Below are 11644 nucleotides of genomic sequence, written 5' to 3'. Positions count from 1 at the left end.
TAAATTCTTTCTTTCAAAGATAGAAATCACTAGCCTGGAAAGAAAATACAGTAAAAATCAACATGGTGCCATACTTTAAATACCTCAGGGAATTGATCCATCTGAAATACCTAGAAAAAATTTCACATCAAAATTGCCTCCAAAATGTAAAAAAAACATTAGGGTTAGTCCCAAACTTCTACCACGAAAAATCCAAGTCAAGACACAAAAATTCAGCACTACAGCATGGTCATAAAATGAAGAGTCCTCTATGCAAGCACGAACTTGAAGAAATCAGAAAAAGACCATTAGTCAAATTTTAGGTGCAATTAATCAAAATGACAGAAAAGTTTTTGAAAATCAAAACTGACAAAGAAACGGTGAATTAAATTCTCTGGTCATCTCAACAGACCATCAGAAAAGCAATTGACAGAAAGGATAAGAGACTATGTAACACCACTTAAGAACTCCATAACTAGGCTGAATGAAACCTGAAAGGATCTCAACAATGCAAAAATAAGAACAAGCAACATTTTAGAAAGAGAGACTTTCTGATGCAAAGTAGACAAACACGAAGTTACATCAGAGCAACCAGAAACAAAAACAGTACAGTCCAAAGTGGTCAGAGAAGTGTAAGCATGCCATTTTGGACAGAATGAAAGCCTACTGTACTACTACTACTACTACTACTACTACTACTAATAATAATAATAATAATAATAATAATAACAGTAACATATGTTGTGCGTTTCCTCCCTTATGTTTCTTTGAGAGGTTCCAATAACTGTAACTTGTGATTAACCTTGGTTAAGTATTTATACAAATAATTTAATTATTCATCTTACCATTCTTGATGATAGAAGTTAGTTTTCTGAGGGTTGGGGTTGGATTCTTTGGGGAAGGAGACCAGACAGCGAGGTCATCGGTCTCATCGGATTAGGGAAGGGCGAGGAAGGAAGTCGGCCATGCCCTTTCAAAGGAACCATCCCGACATTTGCCTGGAGCGATTTAGGGAAATCACGGAAAACCTAAATCAGGATGGCCGGACGTGGGATTGAACCTCCTCCCGTATGCGAGTCCAGTGTCTAACTACTGCGCCACCTCACTCGGTTTAGTCTTCTGAAATACATATGGTGGTGAATAAATTAATTCACAGTAACAGACTTTAAACATTCTTTTAATAACTTTATTTTCAGGCTTCCATGGCCATCATCATTACACATTTTAAGAAAGAATAAACAGATTCCTTAACATTTCTCAAATCCGCAGGTCATCAGAAAATAAACCCTTTCATGTATCAGATTCAAGTAGGAATTCTGCAAAATACAGCACTATGCTATTGTGGATTTTGTAATGACCCAGTGTCTTATGTGCCTCATACAATGCAGTATACAGGTTTACAATACAAAAGGCAGTTGTCTGTCATAATCAATCCCATCTGCCAAATTGATTGATTACTAAAGGCAGAAAGCTGGATTCCACCTGGTGAATAGGATAATTGAGCAAAGTGCTCCTGCCATACCTTGGGCAATGTTTTGTGTGCTGTGGCCTTTTTATTGGTTTTTACAGTCTGCAATATTCTTTTCTGAACCCTGTCACCAACACAGTGTTGCCCACAGTAATTCACTCTTTCAGCGGCAACTTTCCCCAACTCAAGGTACTAACAAACATCCGTTGGCACAGCAGAATGTATAAAGATCAATCTCTCTCTCTCTCTCTCTCTCTCTCTCTCTCTCTCTCTCTCTCTCTCTCTCTCTCTTCCGCCCCCCCCCCCTCCCCTCCTTAACAATGCCAACAAGAAACCTTTGCCAAATTAGATTTTCAATCTGCAGCAGAGTGCGCACTAACATGAAACTTCCTGGCAGATTGAAACTGTGTTCCAGACCGAGACTCGAACTTCGGACCTTTGCCTTTCGTGAGCAAGAGCACTTGCCTGTGAAAGGCAAAGGTCCCAAGTTCGAGTCTCAGTCGGGCACACAGTTTTAATCTGCCAGGAAGTTTCATATCAGCACACACTCCACTGCAAAGTGAAAATCTCCTTCTGGAAACATCCCCCAGACTGTGGCCAAGCCACGTCTCCGCAATATCCTTCCTTCCAGGAATGCTAGTTCTGCAAGGTTCACAGAAGAGATTCTGTTAAGTTTGGAAGGTAGGAGACAAGGTATTGGCAGAACTGAAGCTGTGAGGACAGATCGTGAGTTGTGCTTGGGTGGCTCAGACGATAGAGCACTTGCCCGCGAAAGGCAAAGGTCCCAGATTCGAGTCTCGGTCCGGCACGAAGTTTTAATCTACCAAGAAGTTTCCAGAAACCTTTGTATTGATTCATGTATGTCAATCAGAAATGGCTGTGATGAAAGTGGCAGCTGACAAGTTATGTGGTCTTAATACCCCATGTATGATATTTAACATTAAGATCTATAAAATCTAATTTAATTTAATTTATTACTGAGTACATATTTTTCTTATCTGCATCACACTCTACCAACATGTACAGGACACAACACAAATACAGAGAAAGAATTATCTGTTGCTGTTGAACATAAATTACCAGAGAGACTCATTGCACTGTGCAGTAGATTAAAACACTATAGATTTGTTTTTAAATTTATTTAATAGTTATTTCACTGATTAGAAAGTTAACTTAAAATTATAGCTCTGATTACATAAATATATAAAAATACTCTACAAACATCTTGTTGAATTAATAAATTACTTCTAATATCATAGTCTGATAAAAAAGGAAACTTCAAAAAGCATTATATTAAGTATCGTAACATTTTCATGCTATCTGTCGTTAGATTATGAAATATGTTTCAATATCAGTATTTCAAGGAAAAACAAGCTTCAAAGAGTAACTTTTCCTGACTTTCAATTAAATACTCAGCATATTGACAGTGTGCGTGCACATATATATTGACGTTTTGACTTTTGCTAAAGCACAATTTTTGCAGTACTCTATTTGGTAATGGCCACATGTCTGAAGCTGCAACAGTGAATTTTGTCACTGAACAGTTTGCCCTTTAGAAAATGTTACAAAGACTTATCACTAATAATGTAAATTTCTTCAGTTAAAACATCTGGTCTGGGAGAATATATGAAACTATTCCCTGATGTTTTGTCTCCAACTGTTGTAGACAAAATGTCATGAAATAGTTTCATGTATGACCATTGTCTCTCACCCTGGAAGTTTGAACACTAGCTATGAAAGTTTACACTGACTGAATTTAAAATTATTTTAATAGTGATACAATAATTTATATGTAGTCTAAAGCCCATTAAAATAGAATTTATAATACAATAAATTCAACAATATTAAAGAGTATCTACATGTACTTCATGAAACTACACAACAATCTTCAATTTTTCAACCCTGCACACTATTAAACATTTAAAGAATGCGCAAAAGTAACTATCAATTACATATTATATAAAAGAATAATGCTTTCTGTTGAAAATCTCTGCAATTTCAAGTAACATACATTTTTACATAACTGCATAATAGACAGTTAAACAACTGAGTTAAGAGATCTGATTTAACTAACTTAATCTAAGGTGGATTACACACCTTTCTCCATCACATGTATTCAGAGTAGATTCCAGGCTTTCAAATATTCATCATCATCATCATCATCATCATCATCATCATCATCATCATCTCTAAAACACTTACAAATTAACAATGTGTTTTAATCTTATTTAGATTAACAAATTGTGTACACCTTGTGTTCCTGGTAAGATCTAGTTTCTTTGCAACCATTATTTCTTTGAATTGATGAAAATGCTGAGACACCTGTTAACGAAAATCAGTTGCCAAAGAAGAGAAACTATGAATGCATCTCATTTCCTTCCATTAAATATTACATGAACTCTTAGGGCAAAATATAATTGCATCACTTAAATCATCATTTGACTTTAAGTGCATTTTCTTTTCATTTGTCAAATGGAGAAGTGCCTGAAATACAATAGCAAAACTCAGTTCAGCCTTTGTATCATCAGGCCACGTAGCCTTTGTTTCAGATAACAATTTACTGAAATGGGTTACAGTTCCTTCTGGTTTGGTGAGTACACCCACTATCTCCTGCAGTTTGCCATTTTGTTTATCAGAATTACAAGCTGAAAACTGAAAACAAAAAAACAAAAATTATTAAATACGGTAAATAAAATTAAAGAGTCATTAATTACAGGTAACAAAAGCAGTTGAGAATGCTCTGTGCCACAGGTGTGTGGGAGAGTTAGACGGCAAGTGCTTCATATGAAATAACAAATGCTTTAATCAAAATATCCACGGGTGTACTAACAGTCTGCAGTGTCCAACGGGCACAATATTTCAGCGATCATGTATGTCGCCATTATCAGGTGAACTGACGGACTGAGCTCCTGTGAATGTGCCAGTATGGAGATCCGTACGCTATGGCTGTTCAGAGGGAACTGGGTTCGGTCGCAGCAGCGGCCGATTTAAATACCCTCCGCCCGCAGCGCTCCCTCCGCTGTCCACGCCACGGGCCACGGTCGCGCGGTGGAACAGATTTTCACAACTATACGTTTGCTCGATTTACTCTTGATTAACCCAATCGCTGGTTCCCAAGCCTTGCTGAGATTATAGCCACTGTCACAGTTTATGAGGTCGTCATTGGTGCGAATTTCAATGGCCTCTTGAACAACGCTGTCTCAGTATCTCGTCATCTGTACCAGAATCCTCGTGCGTTCATAATCCATAGCGTGATTTTCCGACAAACAATGTTCAGCGACTGCTGACTTGCTCGGATACATCAGTTGATGTGGGCCTCTGGTGTCCACGGCATCGATCCTCGACAGTACGCATCGTCTGACCAATATATTACTTGCCACATTGACATGGAATCTGGTACACGCCGGCCTTCCTAAAACCAAGGTCATCTATGGCACTCCCCACCAGTGCCCGAATTTTGTTTGGAAGACAAAGATGAGGGAGGCCGGCATGTACCAGATTCCATGTCAATGTGGCAAGTCATATATTGGTCAGACGATGCGTACTGTCGAGGATCGATGCCGTGAACACCAGAGGCACACTCGACTGATGTATCCGAGCAAGTCAGTGGTCGCTGAACATTGTTTGTCAGAAAGTCACGCTATGGAGTATGAACACACTAGGATTCTGGTACAGACGTCGAGTTACTGGGACAGCGTTGTTCGGGAGGCCACCAAAATTCGCACCAATGACGACCTCATAAACTGTGACTGGCTATAATCTTAGCAAGGCTTGGGAACCAGCAATTTGGTTAATCAAGAGTAAATCGAGCAAACGTATAGTTGTGACGACCACGGCGGACAGAGCCATCACCCCGACGTCATCTCAGATGCCGTCGCAATCTGTTCCACCGCGCGACTGTGGCGCGGTGTGCGGACAACGAAGAGAGCGCGGACAGTGGAGGGAGCGCGCCGCAGGCAGAGGGTATTTAAATCAGCCGCCGCCGTGACCGAACCCAGTTCCCTCTGAGCAGCCATAGCGTACGGATCTCTGTGCCAGCACATTCACAGGAGCTCAGTCCGTCAGTTCACCTGATGATGGCGACACGTATGATTGCCGAAATATTGTGCCCGTTCGACACTGTAGACCAGCAGTACACCCGTGGATATTTTGATTATCAAATACGCCAGGAGAAACTCAAGTATCACAACAAATGCTTTAATTTTCTGTACAAATTTCAGTATGGTTATAACCTATTACACTACATAAGAATGAGGCAATGATAAGGGAGAAATGGAACACATGACTAACCTCTCAGATAAAGGAAAAAGGCTACAGGAAGATTAGACGTGTTATTTGCAGCATTTATGTTGTTGGACAGTCACCTGCTACTTTGACATGTAGAAGAGAGTTTGGAAAGGATTATTTATTTAGTGTATGGTAATATAAAACCAAAGTGCAACTAACTTATATGAAATGTATAATTTTATAAAATAAACAAAACTAAAATACTAAATCTACAAATTAATACCTAGGCTTCTCAATTCATTCAAGGGCTGCCTCTGCCATTTGAAAGAAATAGTCTAGATTTCCAGGCCAAGCTCATCTACTACATCTTGTTACTAGGTGTTTCATAGTACAATGTTCAGCGTGACAATCACACTGAAAAGATGAAGTAATTTCCCATCAGTGGGGGCTTTCTGTACAAATGCCATGGTCTGTGCGAATCCTGCTTATTGTCATCCAATGACGTTACAGTAATTCCATGCCATCTGGTATTGTATTACATCTATGAACACATTCGTGCCCACAGCATTCCTTCAGCTGTACACGAGTGCTGCTAAATGATCATCAAACCTGGCAGCCAGATCTATCTATTACAGACCTCCTGGCTTAAACGTGAATGCACAACTACATCACAACAGTTCTTCTCAGGAAAAAAAAAAGACATCTGGGTCACAGAATTTTACAGTGGGTTGAAGTATTAACTTTAGTTTCCACTCCAAGGTTACAGAATGATCTGGGGAAACTGTACCATCAGTTTTGGATATAATGAATGGTTGTACACATCAATCAACCGCGTAAATAATTTTGAGTGACACTCAGCCCAATTCAGGTACTTAGAACACCGCTTTTTCAACCTGGTATTTTAATTTTATGATTATTTAATACAGCAGATTTCCATTTGGGCCACACAAGGCCGAGTAGGTACCATTGCAGAACTACCTACTGTGGTAATTCCACAGTTACCATTATCTTTCACCATCTTGGTACCACATTGGTACCATGAACAACTCTTCATGCCAGTATGCCACGGAAGTTACTTCATGCACTGACCTAAGGCTTGCTAGCTGCGGATTTGAGGACCGCCACTGACCACCAGCACAAGTCTACATCGGCTGCATTCACCAACTCAAAACTAGTGCCAACACCGGTGACATCTAAAGCTTGCCCATATCTAAGCCAATGCAAGTCTCCCGGGGTCAGTTTACACCCCCACACTGTCAACTGTTAGCTATGTGCGACCCTCAAGATTTGGATGCGTTAAGCTACAGGCAGTTTATGACCTCCAGAAATAGTTCCATGTTACTGCAAGTTGTGCCATTGTGTGCTATATCAAACAAAGGAATTGAAAAACCTGTGTGTGTGTGTGTGTGTGTGTGTGTGTGTGTGTGTGTGTGTGTGTTGCATGCCACAACACAAATGGCATCTACAGACTGGACTTGCCCGTCTATCACTCTAACTGGGACAAACCACATGCAAATTTTGGCTCTTTGCTGCTGCCTTATGACAGCAAACTTGTCGGTGAACTGCGGACTGTGTGTTGAACAGCCACTAGCGTTAACTCCTTCCCAGTCAACATGGGCAAACAATCTCCTGCCACTGTTATGCAGCAGCTCATGGTCCAACATGTGCAAAGTCACAGGAGTGTGGAAGATCTTCTGGCCAGGCCACTGCAGCAGCAGACAGTCAATCTTTCACTGTTCATGTGATGAACAGAAAAATATGAAACTGGGGCGCAAACAAAAAACAGCTGAGGCAGTACTTTATAGTGTTTAAGGTAAAAAGCATGATTTTGCTAAATCATCTTATCGTGGATTCTGCCAAGAACTTATCAGTCCCTCTGATGGAACCCGATAAACACTTTCGTAGATATTTGTTCTTTATTAAGTACTCATTAACAAAAGACACTCATGTGATTTCTGCTTGCCTTGAGTTTTACCAATGTCACAAGCAATCAGCTCAATCCCAATGAGCTTAGACAGCTGAACTCCAGGGGTTAAGTCACTGAAGCAAGTTTTTTTTACATCAAACACCAAAGAATCTGATGCTGATGTTATGACTATAGAGATGTGATCATCTGTGCAGCATCTGATAAATACCATACAAGCTGTAAGGTGGACTGTGGCATTATGCTGTAGATGTCTATGTAGAAGCAGTGGGCCACAACTTAGAATCATGGGGGGCAGACACTGCAGTGGTAAACAGCGAGACCAGAAATGCGGTAAATTTGGCAGCCAGTGGTGACTTCGCATGACAGTGAAAAAACAGCGGTGCACACTTTCCTCGAGACTTAAACAATGGGCCACATGCCCCTGATTGTGCAAGTCTTAGCCATCCTGCCTGGACTGTTTTCAGAAGCATGCTAGAGACAACTGGCTATTCTGGTGGGCGGACTGCACTAAATGGGCATGACAGGGTCACGTCACATCTGCATGTTGGGTGGCTATTCCCATTTCACAATCATCACGACAAATGGACATTAATGTTATATGTTCTGCACCACGCATCCAGGAAAGATCCTCCTATGAACTACTGATTTCACTGTGGATGCCTGGCAAGCCAGTAAACTTTCAAGTCGATATGGGTGCTGCCACACGTCTCATCACTTTCAAACATATTTACAATTAGGTGCTCCCACACTAAAACAATCAGTTCGATAGTTTGTCTATTATAATAAGCATTGTATTCCATCGACAGGTCAGTCCACCATAGAAGCCAATTACAAAAATGTACAATGTAAATAACTTTCTTATTTGTAAACTGAGCTGATACTGAAAATATTTTTGGTCTGGATGCATTTATGTCTTTAGGATTTTACGTCAATGAGACAGTAAATCAGGTCTCTCAGATGTTCCTCAGCCACTGGACATGCTCTACACAGAATTTCCCCAACTTTTTGTTTTGGTCTAAGAAAAGAGAACAATTTCTATGCTTTTTCTGCACCAGCCTGTTCTAGTGGTGCACTGTGGCCTCATCAATGACAAATTAGACAGGCTGAAGGAATTGGATTTGACAGAACCAATCTCATTAAGTCACTAGGCAGGCTCCCCCCCTCGTTATTGCCAGAAAGCTTTCCTGTAAATTCAAACTTAACAGGGACTTTAAGGTCACAGTGAATGCTCAAACTAAAGCAGGCATGTACCCCTTTGCACAGCTTGAAGAACTATACATGAAGTTGGGATTTGGACACTTCTCCAAAACCGACATCACCAAGGCGCACTTAAGCATCCATTAGATAAATCTTCACAGAAAATTTTAGTGGTCACCACATCACACAGTTTATACAACTGTAAATGGTTGGGTTTTGGGGTTTCCAGTGCCCCTACAATTTTCCAGAGGTACCTGGAACAGCTGCTTCAAAATGTGCCTGGTTAAATTAACTATTTGGATGACACTGACATCATGGGAAGTTCCACTAAGCAGTATTTAGCAATTCTGAAGCCACTTCCTTTCATTTTGCAGGATTCAGGATTAAAGTGCAATCTCAGCAAATGCTGCTTTTTTTTTTTTGCCCTCAGGGGAGTACTTAGTCTATGTCAATTCTCATGAAGGTATTTTACCAACATGGAACTACATCGAAGAAACTGCATCCACATCTTGGCCTGCAAACCTCAGCCATATCCACCCTTTTCTGGGAAAGATTACATAATATGGAAAATTCATTCCGGCTGCATCTCTGATGGCTCAGTTGTTACATCACTTGTGTAAGAAAGGGGTAGCTTCCATGTGGTCCACCACATGTGAAAAGGCATTCATAGAGCTTAAACAGTGTGCACTCTCATCAACTCATTTTGCGACATTACAAGCAGTGAAGCAGACAGTGGTAGCGAATGGCATATTGGACCACAGGATAGGGGCAGTCCTTGCTCACTAAGATAATGATATTTGAAGGCACCCCTTTGTCTGCACTTCCAAAACACTACCTCTGAAGACATGAAATACTATCAACTTGAGAAAGAAGCACTGGCAACTACATTTGCTTTGAAGAATTTTCATATATTTCTCTATGGCGACAAGTTTTACCTGGTAACAGATACGAAGTTGTCGAGCCTGTTCTTCAACCCAGCAGCTCATGTCCCAGATTATACTGCTCATAGGCTCCAGCACTGCGCCCAGTTCCCCTCAAGATGTAGATATGAAATCTACTGCAGAAGCACAGCCCTGCACTAAAACACAGATGCTCTTTCCCATCTGCCGCTGGCACCATGCTTATTGGCCACACACCGACTGGGAATATAGCGCGTATTCTGTCAATGTAGGAGACGCGTGGAACAGCGGGTGACCCCATGTCAGGTTTACTGACCATGGCCAATCCCCACCAAACCATGTGAATGAGTGCACCTCAATTCTGCAGGCCCTTTTCTGAATACCACGTGGCTCATCATCAGACACTTTTTCCAGATTCCCATTAACTGCCATGCAACTATTGCAAAATACACAGTGGCGTAACTGTCAAAGATTTTCACAATTGAAGGCCTGCTGCAGAGGGTAACAGCAGTCATCAATATTGGGCAGAGATCAGATGCCTAATATGCTTTCATTGATGACATGGGAGATGCTATGAGATTGATGTCAAGCCAGTTATCTTCTCCATTTACTGCTGCCTACACCCAGCCTTCAAGTTACTCCTCACTCTTCAATGTTCCGGCCTGGCACATGGGTGTGGGGCAGGAGGTTCAGCTGATCAGTGGTTCCCAGCCACCATATGTCATCAAAGGGGCAATGTGTTTTTACACTTTATGCCAGAGATGACGGCCCCCCCTCCCCAACACCAGATCTGGTTTTACAACTGCACCCCCCTCCCATTATTTTTCTCAGCAATCCTTTCGCTGCTCCCTGTTTTCCCATCCTTCAGTGGAAGAAGAGTTTATTCTCGAGACCACTCCCCCATCCTCCTCCAACCACCCCCTCTAATTCCACAGTCAGCTGTTCCAAGCCACCGGCAGCAACAGGGTGACAGACCTGCTTCACTTCCAGCTTCCCATCACAGGGCAGATCGCCAATTCGAGTCAAGTTACTGCAACCAAGGACATCACCAGAGAGTGCACCAGGAGGAGTGGCAACCACTGTGGAGCCCAAACATCATCATGACGATGTGTCCGGTTGCAGCTGTCTCAGCCACGTTTCTGCCACTGTACACCCACAACTGTCATCACTGACTGGGCACACACAGCCTTACACTCACGTGCCCAAATACTGGAGGCACCGCGAGCCTGCGCCGTAGGCTGAGAAGAGAGAGACTACACACCTTGCTCTCTGCTCAGCACAATGTCAGGCCCCTTGTGCCCCCCCCCCCCCCTTTTCACCCTGAGAGGAGAGGGGTGTTGTAAACTAGAAGTTGCCACTAGTTTTTACCATGCCCTGTGCTCCAGGTCAGTAGACCAAGCCAGCTGCACAAGCAACTCTTAGTGTTGGCATGCTACAGACATTACTTCAAGTGCTAAAGTAAGGCTCAGTAGACACAAACATGGGGACTGACACCAGAGGCTTCAACATCGGCCTCCAGCTCGAGTCTGCAACACCGGCTGCATGCGCTGACAGAAAACTAGCAACACCAACACCAGAGACAATTATGCTTGCCTATATTTAGGCCGACATGTGCTACACGGGATGAGTTTACACCATGCTCTTAACTGTTAGTTGTCTTACAGCCCTCAAGATTTGGACACATTTTTATTCTACAGATTTTGTATCATCTCCGGGTGTATTTCCAAGTTATCATAAGGTGCGTCGTCATCTGCATTATCGAATAACTAATTCAGAAACCAGGGTTCATTTCTGTTTTGTGCCACAATGCACTGTTGTGTGCTACAATACAACTGGCGAATGCAGAGTGAACTTGCATGTAGTGTCTTGAAAGGGTTCAGTGACATTGTGCAGTTTATGTCTAGATGACTGTTCACTTGTTTACTGATTCACTGATTCACTGATTTT

General features: G+C 41.9%; 1 protein-coding gene across 3 annotated transcripts in view; it reads right to left on the bottom strand.

The window, feature by feature from the left end:
* Window positions 1-1135: 1135 nt before the first annotated feature.
* LOC126297467 (condensin complex subunit 2-like) overlaps window positions 1136-11644 on the bottom strand; it is a 164488-nt gene continuing 153979 nt past the window's right edge. For all 3 annotated transcript variants that reach the window (XM_049988344.1, XM_049988343.1, XM_049988345.1), the window contains one exon: window positions 1136-4099. In XM_049988344.1, the coding sequence (XP_049844301.1) occupies window positions 3830-4099 (270 nt within the window). In that variant the 3' untranslated portion in view covers window positions 1136-3829. The remainder of the gene's footprint in view (window positions 4100-11644) is intronic.

Source organism: Schistocerca gregaria, chromosome X, assembly GCF_023897955.1.
Source record: "Schistocerca gregaria isolate iqSchGreg1 chromosome X, iqSchGreg1.2, whole genome shotgun sequence".
In the NCBI taxonomy this organism is placed as follows: domain Eukaryota; kingdom Metazoa; phylum Arthropoda; class Insecta; order Orthoptera; family Acrididae; genus Schistocerca; species Schistocerca gregaria.
This window is presented reverse-complemented; position numbering and strand designations above follow the sequence as displayed.